Source organism: Stigmatopora argus, chromosome 7 (genome assembly GCF_051989625.1).
Source record: "Stigmatopora argus isolate UIUO_Sarg chromosome 7, RoL_Sarg_1.0, whole genome shotgun sequence".
In the NCBI taxonomy this organism is placed as follows: domain Eukaryota; kingdom Metazoa; phylum Chordata; class Actinopteri; order Syngnathiformes; family Syngnathidae; genus Stigmatopora; species Stigmatopora argus.
Genome location: NC_135393.1, coordinates 19,496,155 through 19,519,961, shown reverse-complemented (window position 1 = coordinate 19,519,961; position 23,807 = coordinate 19,496,155). Strand labels below are relative to the sequence as shown.

Here is a 23,807-nt window from a genome sequence, read left to right as displayed (position 1 = left end):
GACTGACGGCAGACATTCCTGTTAGTGTAGCATAACCTTCTACTGCTTTGCTGATAACACTGGCACCTCTCTGTGTCACACACACACACACACACGTGAACACACACACACGAACACACACACACTTTCCTATACTATCTCTCGCAACGCACAACCACGACTAATACCATGGGAACCAGACGGTGGGTCCAACAGTGTGTTGAATTATTCCACCGCGCACTCTCAAAACATATCCGCACACCCACACACACACACACACAAACACGAGACTTGAGTGTGTGTGTGTGTGTGTGTGTGTGAGTGACCTCACCGTGGAAAGAGTTTGTTAAGATAGCGTGTCATATCTGTTGCACTCAAACACTAACATGCGTTTGCCTACAGGCGCACGCAATATAAACACAAATAATGGTTGAATTAAAAGGAGGATTTTTTTTAACTGTAATGGAGAATTGAAGGGAATTTCAAGGGTTACAGTTTGTGTCAATTCATATTTTTATTTTATTTTTTAAAGAAGACTAGGCATAATACAATGTCATCATTTAGTTTTCATTTATTTATTTTAATTTTTGCATTGATCAGGATTCATCATTGATATGGTATTATTACCCAGCTCTACTTCATATCTTGCATTCATTTTTCAATTTCCACCAATCCTTCATACTTTGGAGATCGTTGTTTTCATTTTATTAGCATGTCGAAATTTACGGACTATAGGCCGCTACTTTTTAAAAATCAGTTTCAACCATGGAGCTTTAATAACGAAGCGCTTCATTTATGGATTTTTTTTTACCACATAATGACGTTATCTTGAGATTTTCCATGCCTGTAGCACCCTTTCATACACCAATGGTGCGCCACGGCTACCCACCACTGCCCATATACAGATATTTAGTTTATGTATACCCCTTTATATGCAATTTATGCGTAAATGAGACGTTTTTTTTCTAAGAAATTGATTGGATGAAACTGATTTCCCATTGAAATGTATTGGATTTGCTATTTACTGACTTAAGACCTTGTTTTCATGGGTCAATAGTTATCCAAAAGCCTTTTTCAAAAATATCGCTGTCCTCCTGTTGCTCATAAAATTACCGTGAACCGTGAATATGAATCAGAACAAACTTCCAAATGAATTTATTGGATGAAATTGATTTATAAAAGAACTGTATCTGATTAGCTATTTACTGACTTAGGACGTTGTTTTGAAGGATCATTAGCTATCAAAATGCCTTTATTTGTGTTTTTAAAAAATGTGCTTTCCCTCCTGTTGAGTAATATCGCTAAACATTACCGTAAATATGGATTGAAACCAGCTTGCAGATGATTTTCTTCAGGAATATCGCATGTTATTTTATTCGTAGCGTATAGTAGCACGTAGCATGTGCGTTGTGGGATCCCATTGACATGTTAAAAAGAATTCGTGTAGGGAATATGTCCCGCGGCCGGGAGACAAATAGGAGAGAGATACGAGACGCGTCCAGAAAAGAGGATCAGTGCTGACCAGATGCCTCCATGATGATGTCCAGGCCAGTCTCTGGACCGCGCTTAATTCACTTAACATATACCAACGGGCCCTGGCGTGTGTTCTTCTTAGCGCCGAGCCGTTTGTGTGTGTTGCATTGTGACTGGCGCTGGTCCCGCGTCTGTGGCCCGAGAAACAAAAGGTTAACTGAATTTGGTCAAGATGTAATTGATACATCCCATTTCGCTGCCTTTGTGTTTGCGCACCAGTGGACGCGTCATTGTTTACACTACAGCCATAAAACATACTCCGACAGATGTTCGGGCGAGATGACTCTCTTTGTTTAAGATATTCTAGTATGTTAAAACACAAGCAGAAAAAAAAAAGCCAATAGAATACAAATAAAATATTCTAGTATGTGTCCGGGCTTAAAACACACGCAGGAAAAATGCTGAGAGAATACAAATAAAACTATTTCTGCCCTCGATTGTTTCCCTTTTGAAGTTCAACTAAAAAAATAAATGCAAGAGAGAGAACTAATATTGCAATTATGGGTTATCAGTCCACTACAAAGGGAAAAAAATGGAAGGATATATTTATATAGTCATATCTCAGCACTTGGTGGATCGACTCTTGTAGTTTCCCACGTATAAATATGAAAAGTGTATAGTGTACGAACAATAATACACATGAAATGGGGGGGAAAAGGCAAGTCATAAATTGAAATGATTTGGCTGGCCATTAGAGAAAAGCTTTGGGATTTAAATAATAGGCTTAAAAAGTCCAAATGATTTTCAATAGACTGGATAAAAACAATGTCCCCAAATCGCGGTTAGTTTTGGACCTTATCAACCACCATAAATGAGGTATTACTGTAATTGTTTTTTCTCGGTTTGGTGATTAATCGGTGTAAATTTTTGCTCTAGTTATTGGGGGTGGTCTTTGAACGGGGGATGTGCAGTAATCCCTCGAATATCGCAGTTAATGTAGACCAGACATGACTGCGATTAACGAAAAACCGCAAAGTTGGATCATCCCTATTATTACGACCATTTTCCATGTTTTTTGCGCCTATGCAGAAATACGCAAGTACAATTATCAATAATTGTATTTATGAAATATTACAGCTACAGACTGTAATGTATTAATATCTAAATATAATCTATATATGACCTCACAGCTCTGGGGTCCTGGGTTCGAATCCAGGTCGGTCCGCCTGTGTGGAGTCTGCATGTTCTCCCTGGCCTTGCGTGGGTTTCCCCTGGGTACTCCGATTTCCTCCCACATTCCAAAAACATGCATGCTAAGCTAATGGTAAGCTAAATTGTCGCTAGGTTGGAGTGTGATTGGTTGTTTGTCTCCTTGTGCCCTGCGATTGGCTGGCCACTCATTCGGGGTGTCCCCTCCCTCTGGCCTGAATTCAGCTGGAATAGGCTCCAGCACCCCCATGACTCTAGTAAGGATTAAGCGGTTCAGAACATGAATGAATCAATGAATATATATATTTAAAAAATTGTAGATACTTTAAGTACTGTACTTACAGTGAAAATATTTCCTTTCCACTTGCCCAAAAAACAGTTTTAGTCCAAGTCCTTTAATGGAAGCCCCTTTTTCAGCGAGGTACAGTTTTGCGGGATGAAACAGTTTGTGAAGGCTTTTGTGATTGGTCGCTCATCCAGTAGACAGGCAGCAAGGCTTTGTTTTTATTTGTATTAAGTTCATTTTGTCTGGTCTTCGTTATCCGCGATATTTGAGGGATTACTGTCATCAGTAATGGCATTCATTGCCTTATAAATACAGACGTTAGCTAGTTTACTGTTATTTTGCTCTTCAACGGTTTCTATTTGCCATTTGGAGTCGTCAAAAAAGTTACGAGGATTTACGGTAAATAAACTTGACTCGCTTTGTGTTGACTCAAAAAATGTGTCTGCGATAAAACAAACCCAAAATAAGACACGCCATCCAGAAAGGCTTTAACAAGACAACTTTATTTTATCACAGAACTAATGACACGCTATTTCACGGCTGGCTAAAATGTGTTTTCAAGCTTGTGGCTAAACATCAATTTTGACTTAGACTGCTTTTTATAGGCAAAAATAAGTCTGCCAATGAAGTTTTCCAAACTGACCGTGACCAAACGTTTAATTGTTGTGGTTAAAAGAATTTCAGGAAGAAAAAAAAAACACAACAGGCAGATAAACCTTCCCGCCAAATAGTGTTTAAAAATATTCATGGCTAATTTGTGTTTAGTGTCTCCAGCTGAACACTAAATATCTTTTGCAGCACAAGATTTATTGCGTGAGCAGTTCAGATAAGTACCCAATTAAAACTGAACAGTTACTAAAGTGACCCTGAACATTTTGTGTGTGTGCGCGTACGTGTGTGTGGATGTGTGTGTGGATATGTGTGTGCGTGTGCATGTGTGTCATGTTGTAAAACCACGGTGGTCGTCGCAGGTCGGTCACGTGCTTTTGCCTCTTAGATTTTTGTTTATTTGTAAGACAACGCAAAGATGCAATGTACAGTCGTACCTCTACTTACGAATTTTATTGGTTCCAGAACATTTTTCGTAAGTAGAACCGTACTTTATATGTAAATTCCGTCATTCGTAGCACGGTCCTCAAAAAAATACCAACTACACCCTTTAAAAAGGACTGATTTTGTATGAAAAATGCGAGAAATAGACAAAAATAAAAGAAAATTATTCAATAATGTAATTTCCAGAACATTTTTCGTAAGTAGAACTGTACTTTATATGTAAATTCCGTCATTCGTACCACGGTTCTCCAAAAACTACCAACTACACCCTTTAAAAAGGAGCAATTTTGTATGAAAGAAAATTATAAGAAAATTATTCAATAATGTAATTTCCAGAGTGGGTTGCGGCCAATCGTATTGCTTTGCAATATCCACCAACTGAACGCCATTTTCTTCTCTTCTATTTTTAGATGAATCACGGAGCCCACTTATTCGCTCGGTTTGTCTTTGTCCGTTGCAGGTAAGTTTGTTTTCTTTTTTAATGTTTTATAGTTTATACAGTGTTTTTCTGATAGCAATTTTCATTGAACCTTTAGTTCCTACAGGAGCACAATATTTTGTTGACTGTTTCCCCCTCATTGGGCCCTACTCCTACTTTTTGTACTTAAAAATTGGTCCAAATGCCCCAAAAAATGCCCACATTTTCATGTATTTTGACTTTTAAATTCCAAGTATGGCTTTCAAGGAATGGCATTTGAAAAAAGGAATTGTTTATGGCTCTCTCTGTCCAAAAAGGTTTGTAAAATGACTAAAAAAGTCCCATCTTCATGTATTTTGACTTTTAAATTTCAAGTATGGCTCTCAAGGAATGACATTTAAAAATAGGAATTCCCGGCCCGTAATCCTTTTTTTCCGTATTATTATTATTATTTAAATGCCCCTTAAAACTGTTTTATAATATTTTTTTCTTATACATGAGCACAAATGAAAAGCTACACTATTTATCCACATCAATTGAGTTTGGCAATAAGAAAGCAACAAGTGGCTCCATAACGTCCAATTTCACGGTCAGTGGCCTTAATTCCGCCCCCTGTTGCTCACAATCGGCATTGCACCTTCCAAACCGAGCAGCCAGCGTCAAAGCATCTGGAAGGCATGAACTTTTTTGCAGGGCCAAGCCAAGCCATCACTTCACCATCCAGCCACACTTATGATGTAGAAAATTGCAAATGGAGTGCTCCGAATTTATTTTAATACACTTGTAAAAAAGAAGCCATTAATTCTTAATCATTTCTCGGCCCCAAACGGAAAATACAGCGCTTTCAGAGATTAGATGTTCCGAGTAAAGCGGGACGTGGAGGGTCCATCTTTGTAGTACTTAAAAGGCCTTTGTCTTAGTGTGTGTGTGTGTGTGTGTGTGTGTGTGTGTGTGTGTGTCTGTGTGTGTGTGTGTGTGTGTGTGTGTGAGTGTGTGTGAGAGTGTGTGTGTGTAAATGTGATCAGGAATTCATTAGTTGAGAGGAAGCTTGATGCTGCAGTCTGTTTTCTGTCAGTCTGTCGCACGCTGATTTTTCCCAAGGCCAAGAGGATATCCCTTTACACACACACATACACACACACATACACACACACACACACACACACACACACACACACACACACACACACACACACACACAACGTATAAGCGAGAGTAAACACGACCTGGAAAAAAAGACTTCAGACATTTTCCCAACGCGTTTGATAAGGCTTGTTTATGTAGTATTTGTGGACGAAATATTCGACAATTTTAAATTATTTCTTTGTTTTTGTAGGCATTTCAATAATCAAAATGGTGTTGTTGGAGGGCAGAAAATTTCAGTTCCCATGCAGTTATGGTATAATATTTAGTTTCTAATTATTTTTTAAGTATTTACCCTATCCTGACCCCAAAAGAACACAATTATAATAATAATAACAATAAACTACAATTTATGCATTTCGAAATAACATTGAAACAATGCAATTGAAGTCAAAAGTATATGTTTAGGTATGTACTTTATACTATAACCGAGCCAACGCAAAGCCAACAGCATGATTTAAACAAAATAAAATAAAATAAATACCAATGTAAGCACAGTAGCAAACTTGAAAACGAAAGCAGCACGACAACTTTATTTATTTGTGCTGTCTAGCGACAGAAACTCAAATGATGTTATTCTTTGTATAAGTATGGAGGGGGGTGTTGAACTTGGGACTCCCGTCTTTAAACCTCTGTGCACTCGGCCCTTCATTTATTATCTACCAGAAAAGAGTCCTCGTTGCGAAGTGCTTGAAATTTTTGGCGTTTTGGGGGTCTTTTGTGATGCATTTAGGACTTAAAACTGGACTCCAGGTAAGTCTCAGAGCGACGTTTTTTATTTTTTTAAAAGTTATTCTGGACTAAATAATACATAAAATAAATAAACATGGCTCTATTATTTTGTATCGTTCACATCCCAAAATTCTGGCATACTACTTATAAGGATTATTTCTTTATTTTGTTCTCGCTAATATACGAACATTGATGAGTGCGTTTCATTTGGTGATGCGTTCACGGAAAGATCTCTGAAAGGGAAAGAGGAGAGAGCGAGCGGGTGTGCGTAATAAATTGCAAGATAAAGTCATAATAATATGACTTAATATTAACTTGACTTAACTCTAATAGCCACAAATAACGAGTTAAAAAAGGCCGCCTCCTATATTAAATTATTATTAGGCCTACTAATCTCGACATAATCGCGTTACTCGCTTTACGGATTATTTTAAACACACCGCATTGCGAGGAATTAACCACAATACAAACATCCGACCAGAAAGAAAAATATTACTTTATCGCTCGTTTATTAGATACTTGAAATTATTTGTTTCAAAACAATTTAATATTCACCTGCTTTTGGTTGATGCGCAGAATTTAGGATGTTGGACGTAAAGGTTAAGTAAATATTACATTATCATTATAATATTATATAATAGTCAGTACTCATCTGAAACTATTGTCAGCCACAAATTATTATTATTATTGCTATATACGTTTAGGTTTTGTTAATGAAGGTACATAGGCAAGAGAAGAGGAAAATTGAAAATTATAATTCAAAGAACATATTGTGCATCATAAATTGCAAATATCATGATGGAAATGAACATTTCTTAATATTTTTATTAGATGGTGAGAATTATTGTAACGAATTATTGGGAATCTGTCTGACGTTTTGGGGTCTAAATAATAGAAATATCATGCAGTTACATCAGATTTAAATCCATGCGTATCGCCCTAAATATTTTGGATAAAATGAATCCCCCAAACATTCAAAACTATTTTACACTTAACATATTTTACGTCGCATTTATTGTTTTGTTAACTCATAAAACTGCCCGCTCCTCTCTTTTTAGCTATTAAGCATTATTTGTTAGGATTTTTTTAAAGGACATTTTTAACATGTGTGAGAGGTTTGATATTAGAAAGTGACAGCGAGATTATGTTTCAGTCTTCATTTCTGGGTAATACATTGATGATGTTAATGGACCAATGATTGTTGGAGGTTAAGTGCAGGCTGACCTTGTGTGTGTGCGTCCATGTATGTGTGTGTGTACGTGTGTGTGTGTGCGTATCTTGTCTTTTGGTTGTATTTTAATGATCACTTTTGCCTAAATTCTCTGGGATAATCTCATTAAATATAATAAAAAAAATCCATGTATAGTTATCAAAACAAGCAAACGTAATGGAAAAATAGTTGCGATGAAACTATAGTAAATGAAAACAGTACTTTGCACATTTTTTTCAAGAATTCAAGTTTAAGGGAGGAATATCATAACGGCCCGGGGGCCAAATCTGGCCCGCCGCATCATTTTGTGCGGCCCGGGAAAGTCAATGATGAGTGCCTTGTGACTTTCTGTTTTAGGATCAAATTAAAATGAAGAGTGTAGATGTATATTACATTTCCTGCTTTTCCCCCTTTTAAGTCAATCATTGTCATTTTGAATCCATTTTTTTCTGTTTTTAGTTCAAAAATCATTTTGTTAAATCTAAAAATATATTTAAAAAAAGCTAAAATAAACATTGTTTTAGATCTATTAAAAACGGAATATTCAGGGCTTTTAATCCAGTTCTTTTATTTAAAAAAAATCAAAATATTCTATCTAAAATGGTCCGGCCATTGTGAAATCAAGTTGACGTTAAAGCGGCCCGCCAACCAACCCGAGTCTGACACCCTTGATATAGAGTGTGAATCGTTGTTTGTCTCCTCGTGTCCTGTGATTGGCTCGCCACCATTTCAGAGTGTCCCCACCTCGTGCCTGAGATAGGTTCCAGCAACCCCCCCCCGCCAACTCTAGTGAGGATAAAGTGGTTCAGAAAATGAATTTATATATATATATGAATAGGTGGCCCGGCGGATGAGTGGTTAGCGCGTTGACCTTACGGTTCTGGGGCCGAGGGTTCGGTCCCAGGTGGTTTCTCACTGTGTGGAGTTTTCATGTTCTCCCCGGGCTTGTCTTTGTGAGTTTTCTCTGGGTACTCTGGTTTCATTCCAAAAAGATGCATGCTAAGCTAACTGGTTGCAGGAGAGGAAAATGTCATTGTGGATTGCTTCCGCCATTTTCACTATATAAATATAGCGCGGCAGCAAGCAATGTATCCACACAGTCAACCTGCCAGTGTAATACAGCGACATCTACACAATCTTGATTTTAGTCCATATACAAGGCGCACCGCTCAATATTGGGAAAATGTTATATTTTTAAGTGGGCCCTATATGAGTAAATATGTGCCGCGTAGCATTTGTACGGTTAAATTTCACTTAATAATGGGAATTACAATCATTAATAAGGGAAGCAATTGGCCAAGGTTGCCAGGTATTCTGATTCCAGATCAGATCTGAAGTCCCCCAAATTGGCAAATGGGGGAGGGGCCTGCAGTTCCGGGCCTTGGCCGAATCTGACCCGTATTTGGCCCCGCATCTGCCAATGGCTGAATTTGTCAATGGGGAGGTTTTAGTGTATCATCTGAATTACCCAGAAGTCTTTGCTCTGGCTACCATGTCTCAACCCCGTGTCAGATGTTGCGCAACACTCGGAGGCAGATGGCAGTGTTGTCGTTGGTGATTTATTGGTCCAAAAGAAGTGCAAAGGCCTAAATGTTGTTAGATTTTTTTTTCTTTTTTCTTTTTCTTTGTCTGCGCCGGGTCCGTCTGCCGTTGGATTTATGGCCGTCACGGCGGCTTGGGACAGCTCGGAGTGGTGAGCTCGTGTTTTCATCACAGGCAGGAAAGAAAGAGGAAATTGAATGAGGTGAGGACTGAGCATTATGGGAATAGAAAAAAAATATGTTTCTGGCAACCAGAAAGAAAGAAAAAATCAGACATGGAGGGATTTCGTTGGATTGGACGGAGAGGAAGGAAGAACCATTCAAAGACGGCTAAAACTTATAAATAGGAATATATTTGAAGAAATAGGAATAAATGGTGGTCAAAAATGTGCATTCACAGCAATCACAAAAAGCAGAATAAGATGAAAAGAGACGCTTTTTTTGACATTTGGAATGGATTACGCATTAAAAGCATTCGCCACCCCCCAAAAAAAAGGAATTGTATTTTTATATTTTTACACTTAATAATTAAAGTGATACTACAGTGAAACGTTAAAGACCAGAATCCTTTGCAGGATCATGCTTGAACCCTCATTTAGCTTTTCAAGTTTGGGGCCTAGACTTCTCTCCCTAGCCACTTCAACAAGTATATCCAGGGGTGTTAGGGTTATTCTGGGATATTATTATATATGTGCGCATTAATCATTATTTGTATGTGTGGAATATTAATCATTATGTGAAACATTAATCGCCCAGTATAACGTTACCAAGGACACTTCCCCCTGCAGCTGGCCCCGAGGACATTTAATTGTTTTGAGGACTATTGAGCTGACAGATCACCAAGTTCCGGGCCGAGGACTGTTGATCTGAGTTGGCAATGAAGATCTGTGAAGGACTCTTAAATTGCTTTGACTTGGATTCCGGCAGATCGCGATCATCGAATCAACTTCCGAAAATACTCGCATATTATTTTTAAAATAGTGTCGCTCGTTTCACCTTTTATGGAAATTGTTATGCTTACTTGTGCAAATTCTTACGCAGTTGTTTTTGGTTTCTGACCTGATGGGCAATTGTTGTTGCAGTTGTTTTTTGACCTTTTTGACCTTTTTGACACCCTAAATTGGTGGCCGCCCAATCGCAAAGGAGAACTAATTTAGAGTGATCAATTATCTTATTTTAGATTAGCATGTTTTGGGGGTGTGGGAGGAAACCAGAGCACCCAGAGAAAACCCACGCACACTCCACACAGGAAGTTCCGAACCTGGTATTGAACGCGGAATCTCAGAACTGTGAGGTGGACTTGCTAACCACCCATGAGTGACCACGTTAATAAAAAAATATATACTTTCAAATTTCATTCAATCATTCAAATCAAATGTCCCGAATGAACGAGTGAAATTGAAAATTAGCATTTTTTTTTTCTCGAATCATTTAGAAAAAGAGCATGACCAAAGAGAAAGGTGGGAGAACCAGCAATACCGATCCGAGTCCTGGTATAGAAGGAACGGACATGAAAGTGTGTGTGTGTGTGTGTGTGTGAAGCAGCCATAATTTTGTGTGTGTTTGCGCGCATGTTTTTGTCTGAATGTCAAAGCAAGCTGACGAAATGCAGAGACTTTTGAGCCGGGGAGGCCATCCATCATCTCTTTCAGCCTTAAGTGCGCCTCTCCGGACCGAGACGCCACCAGACCACGACCAGGGTTCACATCTCTGGACTGGACTAAATAAACATCGCTCGTCGTCGTCCTCGTCGTCGTCGTCATCTTTCGATCCAAAATTGGCTCATCGTCCTCAAAGAACATCCAGTGGAAATTGCGCAATGCTAAATTTGAGTTACAGTACGTTTAATATACGAAAGAGGCCAGACTTGAAAACAAAGGAATTGGGCTATTTTTATATCATTTTCCAAAGTCTATTCATCCATTATGAGAGTTTCTCAAATTCAACTCATTCATTGTGATTATTATTCTACACTTTTGACAATTATTTACGACTAAAATGGTAAAGTACTCCCCAAAAAGTGAGACTATCAAGTAAAAGTTGTTTTTTTTAAGGCAATTTAACATAAAATATGACCCCAACAAATGTTATTGTGACATTACAAACAAATGAATATATTTCCAGTAGTTCCTTATTCAAGATTTTCGGCCAATCAGATCATTATCAAACAATCTTTTCAGGATATTCAAATTTTCCTTGCCGTAAAATAAAGCGACATTTGAATGTGTCATTATGCGTTAGTCATTTTCAAATCATATCATCCAAAACGGTATGCGACGGCCGTGTTGATTAAACCTTCCAAAGTAGAAATAAACGCGTGGAGAGCGCGTGTATATATGTATGACTTAAATTTCATTTCTTTGACTTTGATTTGGAATGTGGACTGTATTTGACTTTGAATTTTTGGGAAAAAAAGTGTAATGAAATGGGCCAAATGATATATTTGCCCTTTTCTTGCTGTAAAAGCACACATATTTCCTTCTCAGGCACACGGAGAGGTCAAGTGTCAAGGGTCATATTGTGTCTGGAGAGGATTTAGGCTTTGGCTGCGAGATTTAGAAGACACACACACACACACACACACACACACACACACACACACAGGCGCACACTTTCAAAAATAAAGGCTCACTAAGACTATCTGATATGTGGAACGGAGGCCCATCGAAAAAAGTAGCAGTGCACGGTTTTCCTTTTTCCGTCATACGCTCGCCATGTGACTTTTACCAAGTATATCCTTATTTTATTTTATCCCCAAAATGGCGCCGCTGAAACGGCAGCCAGTGGCAGTAGCTCCCTAAGTGCTCACTTGTATTCTGCTTTTTTAATCTTTTGTTTTTACATTTTATTGTTTTTTTAATACTTGATTTGATACTTTACTTTATATTTTATACTCCTTACTTTAATGTTTAAGAGAAAAAATGACCAACCGTAGGTATACATGTGCATCTATGTGAATGAATGTATGTGTATATTTATATATATATGTCTATATATAGACATATATGTGTATATATGTATATGTCTATATATATGTGTATATATGTGTATATGTGTATATATATATAAATATATATATATAAATATACACATACATTCATTCACATAGATGCACATGTATACATACGGTTGGTCATTTTTTCTCTTAAACATTAAAGTATGGAGTATAAAATATAAAGTAAAGTATCAATATATATATTTTAGCAAAACTTATTTATTTATTTATTAACTTATTTATTTGTCTAAAATGTCTTTTCTGTGTCTGTATTCTCACCCTCTTGCTACTGACAATTAAATTTCCCAAATACAGTATAAATTAAATTATCTAATCTAATCTAATCCTAAAATGAATTAAATCTGTCATACGCGGATTTCCTATGGCTGAAAGCAGTTTTCTTGGATTGACTTTTCCAATGCAACAAAAAGATCAGCTCCATTTTTTTGCTCTAGCAAACATCACATCGGCTCCCCCTCATAAAAGAACGACTTTATTGATTTTTTTTTTATTAATGACACTTTTACCAACTCCACTTCTGAGCCAAAAGGGGATCTAAAGTTCTTATTTAATGTTGATTCCGCTATTTAAGGGCAATCCTAACAAGTATAAATCGAGTTTATCATCCAAATTCCTCTTAAATAGAAAAGCACGTAAACTCTAAATGTTAGCAAAGGCAAGATTTAATTATTAGTGACATATTCATGAGCATTTCTAGATAAAGTGTGTCAGTTACAAAGCATGACTCCCACAAAAAAAAAAAACGTAAAACACAACAAATTGCTTTTCTAATTTAGAAAAACGATACTTCATTAGTGTCTTTTTAATATGCTCTTCAAAATAATGACTACAATTGCAGCCACATCTTGATTTATAATAAAACCAAGACACTATTTACTTCAATTTCACTAAAGCGAGATCAGCATTTTAAAGCCAGTGAGATTAAAAATAAACTCTTAAATAATAGACATACTTCCTAACAACATATTTGTGGCAAAGGTAACATTCATGAGTGAATTATATGCAGCTAAAATCTTAGTTAATGGCACACATTTTGCATTTAAAAGAGTATTTCAGCGTATTACCAATTATTAAATCAGCTTTTTTTGGACGTTTTGATGCAATGGTTAAAATCCAGCACTAGTAAATATGTACACCCACGTTTTTATGCGGGTAAAGAACGAGAACGTCAGTTTTAATACAGGGATCGGTTACCTTTTAAACAGAGACACCCATAAACAATTCCAATTTTCTAATATTTGAAAAGAAAAATACATGTAAATGTATGGATTTTTTTGTCATTTCACTACTTTTAAAGTACAAAAAGTGTCCATTTTCTTTTGATGACATTGTTACGCTATTGCTAATCAACAGGAGTAAAAAAAAAAAAAAATTAAAAGGGCGGGTGTCCTGGTAGATGAGTGGTTAGTGCGTCGGCCTCACAGTTTTGGGGTCTTGGGTTCAACTCCAGGTCGGTCCACCTGTGTAGAGTTTGCATGTTCTCCCTGGGCCAGTGTGGGTTTTCTCTGGGTACTCCAGTTTCCTCCCAAATTCCAAAAACATGCATGCTAGGCTAATTATATGCTAAATTGCCCTTAGGTATGAGTATGATTGGTTATTTATCCCCCTCGTGCCCTGCGATTGGCCAGCTACCGATTCAGGGTGTCTCCCGCCTCTATCCCGAAGTCAGCTGGGATAGGCTCCAGCACCCCCCGTAACCTTTGTGAGGATAAGCAGTTCAGAAAATGAATGAATAAAATGAAAAGGGGCGCTAGACGTAGTGTCGCCGCCTCAGTGTTGACATGACGCTCCCATTGGTGCGTTCGAGACTCCATATTTTTAGCTCACAGGCTAACGGAGAGCCACGTGCACCCATCAAGAGCCGCGTGTGGCTCCCGAGCCATAGGTTCCCTACCCCCACTTTAGCAATTTTTCCAACGAGTGATGGTGGAAGAGTCAGTATTTGCAAGAAATCAGTCTGAGAGCAGCTTTGGGGTTTCTCCTCCCACCACTTAGTAGTATACGTAATACTTGACCAGTGCAGTATCAGATATTTTCTTCACGGTTGGACCTCCAGCCGTGGCGTCTCTGACACAAAAGTCACGGGACATTCACTTCATTTTGGTGCCAGCGTCTCTCCCGCAGTGCTTGTAGTGTATGTTGCGTTTTTGTGCACAAAATCCATTTAAATAGTTTCCACATTCGATGGACACACACATGGGCCATTCCTATTCTTCAGTGCATGAGGAGGGTTTCTTCTAGATCGAGGAAAAGAACCAAAAAACAAAAAACTAGGCGGCCACATGGCCGATCAAGTAGATGTTGTCGTAAAGATGGCCCACAAAGTCATCGGAGACGTTGTGGGCCGCCCGGCGAGTGTTCCGGATGAACTCCCTTTTGGACATTTTGTTTTTCACGTGGGGACTGCTCAGGTCGATGGACAGCAGGATGAGACTGTAGCACAGGACGTAGACAGCATCTAAAGGACACCAAACAATATACAGTCATCTCACTAGCAACTAAAAAAAAGACACGTACCGTGCTGACCCGAATATAAGACGCTCCCCTCTTTTTCAAGTTTGAAAAAAGAGTTTTTGATCATGAAATTCCATTTTTATCCATTAATTCATGACAGTACCCTGTCTGAAGCTAATGATTATAACAATATATTGGCGAGATTTTTTTTAAAAAAAATTCCTCCTTCAAATCATGCAAAAACTGGCTAAGATCTAAATATCTGAATTTAAATATGCAAACTAACGAGCAATCACATTTGTAAGTGAATGGCTTCTGCTTTTTGGAATGTAAATTAACCAATCGACTGTCATATTTTTTTTCTTAAAAATTCCAATAACCATCAACGTGTTTAGCATTCGTTTTAAAGATATCTAGCAATTTGAATGGCTATAATGTCTCCAACCCGAATGTAAGACGACCCCTACTTTTTCAGTCTTATTTCAATGCAAAAAAAACCAAAACACGTCTTATATTGGGGGAAATACGGTAATGTTCCAAATTTTCTGAGGAGAAAAAAGCTAGAAAGCATCACATGCACATTGTCCTACTTGTAAAAAGGAAGGACTTTAGGAAACGCTAAGAATTTAGAGGCAATAACATCGGAAAATTGAGTTGACTAGCTAATCGACGCCCAAAAATAACAGACAATCTAACGTGATGGTGCCTGGCACGCTGAAAGCAAAATAAAATGCGTTGCTCCTACATGGGAATACCTCCGCTAGCTCATCATGGGAAAAGGTAGCAGTTGCGTTGAGACATCCATCCAAAATCCGCGCCATTACAATAATCCCACTAATCACAGCAGTAAATCCAGGGAGGATTAGAGCAAATTCCAGTCGGCTCTGCTGAGAAAGCAAAACTAGCAATTTGTTGCTAGCGCTCTCAATTTCTGGCTTGTTTCGGCATCTAACCAGAAAACTCCAGTTTACGTCAACAAGTTGCTGTTTTTAGCCAAATCTGCTTTTAGTATCTACCGCATTTGTATATTTATTTAGCCTATACAAATGCCATTTTTAATTCGGAGTATAATTCTGTTTATTTACGTACCAGTTGTTCATTAGATTAGATTAGATAACTTTATTTATACCGTATTCAGGAAATTTCACTGTCACAGTAGCAAGAGGGTGAGAATACAGACACAGAAAGACATTTTAGACATAACTAAATAGGTCATAAATAAGTTTTCCAATCGAGATTTAGCTCATCTAAAGAAATTAGAAACTGTAACAGATAGCAGAATGAAAAACAGTTTAGTTTTATTTTATCTGTTGAGTATAAAGAGGCAGTGGATTTTCCATTTCAAATAAAAACATGTATCATTTCAAGAATAATAATTCTCATATAAAAAGACCAATTATTATGATCACCTTTGTAATGATCAGTATCACTATAATCTTATGAAATGATGCCAGAAGATTGTATTGCACTTGAGTTACTCTCCATTTTTAAGACTTTAGAGTTGATTTTTTCTTTGGAAAAACCTCAACAAAAGTGAGAAATGTCTTATTTTCACCAAGACATGTACAGTATTTTTTGGCGTCATTTCTACAAGTGTGGAAATAAATTATATGTACAAGTGAGTGTGTGTGTGGAAATAAATGATATATAGGAGTGTGTGTGTGTGTGTGTTTGAGCACTTACCAGGACTCAGACCCAGTTCTCGAACGAGGCCAGGGTTGCAGGTGCAAAACCTGTGGCTAAATTTGGTGATGAGCGTTTCCAGATATTCTCCGCGTTCCTCCGGCGCGTGAATGTGTCGGAAGAAATCTCGCAGAGCGTTGGGGAGGAACTGATTGCTGAAGTTGTGAAGTGTCACCAGCTCATCCAAAACATCACGTCTACACACACACACACACACACAAGATACACAAACATTTCAGACATATTTTTCGTAAAAGTGCAAGGAAAGGGTTGCTCAAATGTTTCCTTTTAAGGGGTAAAAGAACATTTTAGAATCATGCTACTCGATGGTTTTTGGGTCATTATCCGAAAAATTGTCTTTGATTTTGAAAATAGACACTGGTTGTTTCATCCTTTTGGCTTATACTTCGTTTTTAAGATATTTTATTGGTGACATAAGGTATAAAATAGTTTTATTCATTCTATTTTATTATTTGTGATAGTGGCAAAGAACACACAGTATCACTTCTTTAAAAGAGTGAAATTATTATTATTATCTTAGGAAAATGAAAAAAAAATGCCTTACTGTCCTGCAAATAAATTATATATATATAAAAAAAAATATATATAAATATATATATTTATGCTTTTTCCTACATATATATATATATATATATATATATATATATATATATATATATATATATATATATATATATATATATATATATATATATATATATATAAATTATAGGCTACTCAGGGCCTATAAGGATAAAAAAATACGAAATTATTGCTGAGTTTTGAGTTTGAATATGTTTTCAAGACATTTCTTATAAAACATTCTCCTGCTATTTAATTTAGCAGATATATCTGATGAAAGATTTACATTAACAAGTGTTTGATATTACATATATTGAAAAATTGACAATTTTAGCTTCCCTAAATGAATGTTGTCTTTAAGCTTCTAGTCTTTTGTCCTATTTTTTTATTTCTTTTCCTCCCTTCTATTGCTTAATTAATTATATCTTGTGTTTTTAACATCAACATACCCAAGAGACTAAAGATGGAAATGAGCCTTTGCCTATAATCTTACATATTTCCATGTACATGTGTGCACTAGATGACAATTTTAGTTCCTAAATTAATGATATCTCGAAGCTTTCTAGTCTTTTGTCCAGTTTTTATTTATTTTTATGCTTTTTCCTCCCTACTATATTACCTTGTTGATTTTATCTTGCGTTTCTAACGTCAACCTGCCCGAGATACTAAAGATGGAAATGAGCCTTTGCCTATAAATCGTACATATTTCCATCTATATGTAGTGTCCCTTTAATTAAATCCAACCGAAGCTAACCTCTCATCCAAGTAAATCCTCAGCATCTTCCAATTGAGCCGTCTGGTGTAGAAGATGAACTTGGCCTGTTCTTTAGGGTGATCCACCAGAATGCCTTTGGACATGAAATAGGAGATCCCCTATGGACGCCCCCCCCAAAAAAAGGAAAAGGGAGCGAGCCAGATTGAGTTCTGCGGAAAAATCCAGATCTTTTGATGTGGGCTATTGGTTACCTCCTGCGGGTTGGCGTTGAACGTGAGGCTGCCTTCATCTAGCTGGAGATAAAGTCTTCTATATGAGAAACCAGCAGGCAGCCTCCTGTTGTAGATGGAGCAGTGACCCCATGTGGACTTGCAGAGCCTTGGGAAAGCAATAGCAACACAGGAGGTTTATCAAAAAAGAAAAAAAGACTGGTTTCAGAAAAGAAAGGCCATTTACTGCAAACATGTGCCACGGCGGGCGGAAGGCCGACTCGGTCGGGTCTCCTCACCCCTGCCATAGATATTCGTCGTGTCCCAGGTCTTGCCACACGCAGCCAGCCAGACACAGATCGGTGGCGTTCAGATAGGACAGGATGGTGATGCCCAACTCGGGCGGGAGCATCTCCAAATCGATGAAACCGTGTTGTTCTTTACCTGGAAATGTGGAGCAGGTCAAAAGTAAAATCAAATGTGGATTTTAGAAGGCGTCCATGGGGAGGAAAGGGGATTGCAAGGTAGGGAGTTTCCGACCTAATAGCGACCATGCTACTTGTAGATGTACTTTTTTTTACATGTAAAAAGGATGTTTTCGTCTTTTAGTCTTTTGAATTATTTGTTGAATTAGCTAGCAAAATAGTAGTAGTTTACAAGAAAAACATCAGTCCTTCTTGTGCGGTGTTAGCTGTTGCTTCTTTGGTTTTGTATAATTACTATAAAAACATGAATATATGTGTGTGTGTGTTTGTGTATATATATGTATATATATATACATATATATATATATATATATATATATATATATATATATATATATATATTGAATATGTCTCTTAGTATTACTTGATTGCAAATGTTTAAGTTTTAATTGTATGCTGGGAAGGTTATATTTATTAACATTTTTTTACTTAATATAATTTGGATTTTTACTAAGTAATTTCACATTCATAATTTGGATTTTTATTAAGTAATTTCACATTTATACGCAAGTTTTTATGCGTATGTATATATGTGTATGTATGTGTAGGTGTACATATACATATGTATATTGACTATAATTGTCTTTTTAACTCATTTCGTGTTACACGCTTATTTAAACTTTATTCAATTCTACTAGTTCTGCAATGTCTTTTTCTGTGTCTGTATTTTCACCTTCTTGCTACTGCCATAAAATGAATTTCCCAAGTATGGGATGAATCAAATTTAATCTAATCTACTAACTTTTTTTTTAAGTCAATCAAGAATGGCAAAAAAACTTTTTCTAGAAACTCAATTGACCAATGGGGAAATCGAATTCGTATAATAATACATTCTAAAATATTTTCTTAAGACATTTTCTTCGTTAAAATGAATAACTGAGGGTTGCCTAAATTTATTGATCAAATCACTGCTTTTTAAAGGAGCCCATTTCAACATGGAAATTTATTTGAGCATTTTACATCACGGATGTTATTTTTGGACGTGTGGTAACTCGTCCAAATTGGAGTAGGAAAAGAAAACAAAACAACAACGAGCATAATTTTAGGAACGCATTGAAGGATTAACTGCATTGTTTTGCGTTTTTTTAGCTTCTTGAGACACTTTGCTGACACTTCGCAGTACTTGAAGAGAAGGAGCAGTCTAAACAAGACTGTCTTGTTAAGACAAGTACATCGTTAAGTGAGGACGATAAATAGACAACCCAAGTGGACTGGCGTTCAAAGCAAGTGGTCTCATCATTCTGTACATATATACATACACATACATATATATATATATATATATATATATATATATATATATATATATATATATATATATATATATATATATATATATATATATATATATATACATATATATTTATATATATATATGTATGTATATATATACATATATATATATATATATATATATATATATATATATATATATATATATATATATTCGCCATTTTAAAAAACCTAAATCAATATATATATTTTTAAGAATCGAGTGTCCTTTTATAACAGAATGCTTTAAAATATTTAAATGTGTGAAGTGAAATGCATAGCCTGAAACTGCATGACAACCATATGACATTTTTGTCATTTGAGGGCGGCCCGGCGACTATAGTTAAAATCCAGCACTAGTAAATATGTACACCCACGTTTTTATGCGGGTAGAGAACGAGAACGTGAGAGTTTTAATACAGGGATTGGTTACCTTTTAAACAGAGACACCCATAAACAATTCCAATTTTCTAATATTTGAAAAGAAAAAGACATTTAAATGTATGGTTTTTTTTGTCATTTCACTGCTTTTAAAGTACAAAAAGTGTCCGAATTGCCATTTGTACACAAAGCGAAATATTTTTGGCCATTAATTGCCTGTGGCAAACTTGCATAATTCAGGGTTTAGTTCCCCTTTAATAACAAAAGTGGTTGCTTTTAAAACTAGAAAAAATACACTTTTGTGACTGAGGAATATAGCAGTGTATGCTAAAAGCATCAGGGATTGCGTAGCATTATTAAAATATACAAGGAGTGTATTTTGAGCCTACCCCCTTTGCGTGTTTTCAGCAGATGGTAAATATCAGGTCCATGACAATGTTGAGGGTTTCTACGAAGGGACCCTCCATCCCTACCTGTGAAAAAAACAAATTTAATGTCATTTTTGCAATAATGGGATGCATATCACAAGACGTTTTCATTAGAAGAAATAAAACATTTTTTCCAATACAATATCCTGTTTTTGGTGTTTTTTCAGAGGGTTGGCACGAATTCATTTGTTTTCAGTTCATTTCAATGGGAAACATTCGCTCGAGTGACGAAAAGATCGACATACGATCTCGGTCTCGGAACGGATTACGATTGTATGTCGAGGTACCACCGTACTAGTTTTAAGATTACCCTGATCTGGTCTTGCAGCTCCTGTCTCCGCAAGTCGGTCGACAAGCTCTTCCTGAAGCTGCTGCTGTTGTCTTGGTGGCAGCCTCCACAGTGCCTGACCCATCTGCGTGGAAAGATTAGAAGTTAATAATGGACATCACCAGGTACCGTATACATGAGATTACAATAGATTTAAAATGTACTCTCGGACTGGTTGTTAACATGTTCATGTGGTCATTTTAAAGGCGTTTGACTACATGTGCATTGCAAAAAGTGGAGCAAGACTTTTCATGAAAATATTGCGATCACATATTAAAAGAAATACTGTTATTTCCAATTTTCTGTTCTTATCATTGTTAATATAATAGGGAATGATGGTTCATTCCATTGATTACGTACAAATGAAACGTCTAGACCTGCTACTGCAAACAATTTTTTATAAACATTTTTATTTATTTATAATTTTATTAATGTCAACACTGTAGATGCCAGGTCTTATTTGATTTCTTTGTCATGACCAAAGACTACTTTTGCCTGATATTAAGTTGAATTATGCCCCATTATACCACATTGAGCAGATATTTGAATAATATTGGATGTTAAAATTGACTCAAGTGTGAGAAACTAAAGTCTCACACAGTCACAATTATTACCATTACAAAATATCGATATATGTTCCCACTAAGAAATGTCAGAATCAGTGTTTTTGTTTTTTTGTTTGTTTTTACTGCTTTAGCTGTCGCTATGTTGTGTAAACAATCCCCGAGTCTCATCAACCTGAAGGCTAGTATAGATAGATTGACGCGAAGCACCGCCCACCGTCCAATAAAGATCAAGAATGCTTGTCACGTGTATAGTCGATTTGCGCAGCTATTGGTTAGATATGCTGTCACTCCTTCGTAATTTGAAGACCTAGCATGGTAGCTATTTTTATAATGACGAAAATTGGTCGACATGGCAAGCGGTTGCGTAAGAATGAACGGTACATAGTTTAATGAGGTGTGTGTAATGCAAACGGAGAGATTTTTCAACCGACTGACGGATAAAGTATCAAAACACGAGACACCTACCTGAGTTCAAAGAATCCTGTGACAGCTCGACTTTCATACGAGCTCAGCTGCAAATTTAGTTTACTTAAAGTTCTTTATTCAGATGTCATTTCCGTCAGTTCAGATACAAATAAATAAACCGAATCGATCTGCGATTAAAACAAATGTTGCTGGGCTCTGGAGGAGTCCTCCATTCTGTCGATAACAACATTATCATATGTCAAACCCTCCTCGCTGTCATTCCTTCCCTCCCCTTCCCGTCGCTATTATTACAAATGACTTGTATATGTAAGCGCATTATAAAAAATAATTAAAAATAATAATAATTTTCAGTACACTCTAAACAGTTAAAACACAACAACCATTTCGGATTTTAAAATAACCTGTCATGAATCTTTTTCAAAGACATACGTCACTAAACACCACGTGCCCAGAGGAGCCAATCACATATCGTTTTGTCCAAACCCGGTAAAAACAACATTTCAAAAGCTAGGTTGTCTCTTGGATACGGTTTTTCGGTAAACCAACTAAAAAAGCAGAGGTGAGCAATTTTCTCAATAACTTGATTCAGCTGTTAAATGATATGGAATAGTTTGTAAATAATTAGTACGCCAATGCTATTTATTTGCCCCTAATAAAGGTCAGAATGCTGCCCACTGGAGATGTGCAAGGCTGTCTTCGTAAACTGGAAACTCTCTTGCGAATCATAAAGTACCCTGGAAATGTCGACTACACTGGGTAAACTGGTTCATTTGAATCCTTTCACAACAAACTAACTTGCCTAACCCAACCCTGAGACTGGCTGAAGGCTATTTTATAAATAGGACCACATACCATTCGTGTATGCCATAAATGCGTTCCACCAAAACCGGAAACGTTAATTATTTACATTGTCGTCAATCATTCAAAAACGAAATTTGAAATTCACAACGTGAATTGGTCCTTCGATTAGCTGGTGAGCCATTCAGGGTGTCCCCCGCCTACTGCCCACAGGTGGCTGGGATAGGCTCCAGCACCCCTGCGAATCTAGTCAGTATATACTATTGGGAAAGTAGTTTTACCTATTTCTAAATAGCTTAATTTAAATGTATTATTTTTTCTTCTTCAGTGCTGAGTCCTAGTAGCAAAAGTGGGTTCCACTTATGGTACTCGGACGATTCGCCAAAAGACGTTTCGCCGAAGTACTTACTGTTACTACTACTTTATTTTCTCTATTTCTTCTGTCACGTACTGTTCTGCGTGATCTCCAAATGGCTACTACTTTAAACGCAAGGATGAAATAAAAAATATAAAAAATTGGCAGCACATTGTAGTACGTACTTGTATTTAGAAATATGTCCAGCGGGGGGCAGTACATGCCCTTGTTATTCATAAATGAATGTTATCTGTAACGGGCCGTATATGGCCCGCGGGCCGAGGTTGAAAACCATGTACACACACGATCCGGGGGCGGGGTGAGCGCGCAAATCCTGTTTCGGCGAAACGTCTGTTCGGCGAACTGTCCGTTGAATAACGGAATCGTCCGGTCACGTTCGCTTATGAGTTTCAGTGTGGATTTCCGTGTTTTTATGAACTTATGAAAAAAAAAAAAAACTAATAGTGGAAAAAAATCACAAAGTAGTGAAGACGCGCTAATCGAGGGATTACTGTACCTTCTCCACACAGTATTTGTCCCCCATAAATGTAATCTATCTTTTGTTGTATGATGTATAAAATATGTTGTGCTCGTGTTTGACTATTTGAAATTGTGTGTGGTGTTATTAGACTTTCCAAAGGAGAACCCTCAGCTTTTCTACCAGTACTGAGCTTCAGCCTCACCACATTTTCACCACCTTTTACGGAGCAATTAGTGGCTGCTGGATTGGAGCTGACGGGCAAAACCGACTTAAGATTCACCGACACGCTTTACAAGGTACCTCTCTCCGACACAGTTATTAAACGCTCACGCAAATGACTAATATACACGATACAATTCAGATAGTATACGAAATGGAATCTAGATGGGTCATCGAATGGCTAAATCTTACATTTTTAGGACTTCCAATTTTTTATGTGATGATTCATTTACATTATGCCAGCCAGGGTAAAAAAACATAAATTTCTGGGAAAGTATTTTGTCGGAAAAAAAATGTATCGTGATGGGCCTAGTTTTGTTTTAGCCTAGATCAAGGGTGTCAGACTCGGTGGTTCGCGGGCGGCT

General features: G+C 37.0%; 2 protein-coding genes across 3 annotated transcripts in view; one reads left to right on the top strand and one right to left on the bottom strand.

Annotated features, from left to right (window-relative positions):
- cep44 (centrosomal protein 44) overlaps positions 1 to 23,807 on the top strand; it is a 47,718-nt gene that overhangs the window by 19,634 nt on the left and 4,277 nt on the right. The window contains exons 2-5 of one of the 2 annotated variants that reach the window (XM_077605618.1): positions 4,411 to 4,460; positions 20,598 to 20,722; positions 22,248 to 22,345; positions 23,372 to 23,519. In XM_077605618.1, the coding sequence (XP_077461744.1) occupies positions 22,254 to 22,345; positions 23,372 to 23,519 (240 nt within the window). In that variant the 5' untranslated portion in view covers positions 4,411 to 4,460; positions 20,598 to 20,722; positions 22,248 to 22,253. Of the gene's footprint in view, positions 1 to 4,410; positions 4,461 to 20,597; positions 20,723 to 21,494; positions 22,149 to 22,247; positions 22,346 to 23,371; positions 23,520 to 23,807 lie in introns of those variants that run through there. The other variant, XM_077605617.1, reaches the window with a different exon arrangement.
- fbxo8 (F-box protein 8) lies at positions 12,705 to 21,878 on the bottom strand. Its single transcript, XM_077605619.1, has 8 exons — positions 21,629 to 21,878; positions 20,580 to 20,682; positions 20,231 to 20,314; positions 18,003 to 18,147; positions 17,746 to 17,872; positions 17,534 to 17,652; positions 16,198 to 16,394; positions 12,705 to 14,518 (listed from the first exon to the last, which is right to left on the bottom strand). Exons 2-8 carry the CDS (start codon positions 20,680 to 20,682, stop codon positions 14,331 to 14,333), a joined length of 963 nt encoding a protein of 320 aa, XP_077461745.1. The 5' UTR covers positions 21,629 to 21,878; the 3' UTR covers positions 12,705 to 14,330.

Excerpts from the sequence above, each read along its gene's own strand:
- fbxo8 (XM_077605619.1), bottom strand. The coding sequence starts at position 20,682 with ATGGGTCAGGCACTGTGGAGGCTGCCACCAAGACAACAGCAGCAGCTT. Across the intron at positions 17,873-18,002 it reads GACGAATATCTATGGCAGGG|GCTCTGCAAGTCCACATGGG; the intron begins GTGAGGAGACCC and ends TGCTTTCCCAAG. Across the intron at positions 17,653-17,745 it reads TCAACGCCAACCCGCAGGAG|GGGATCTCCTATTTCATGTC; the intron begins GTAACCAATAGC and ends GGGCGTCCATAG.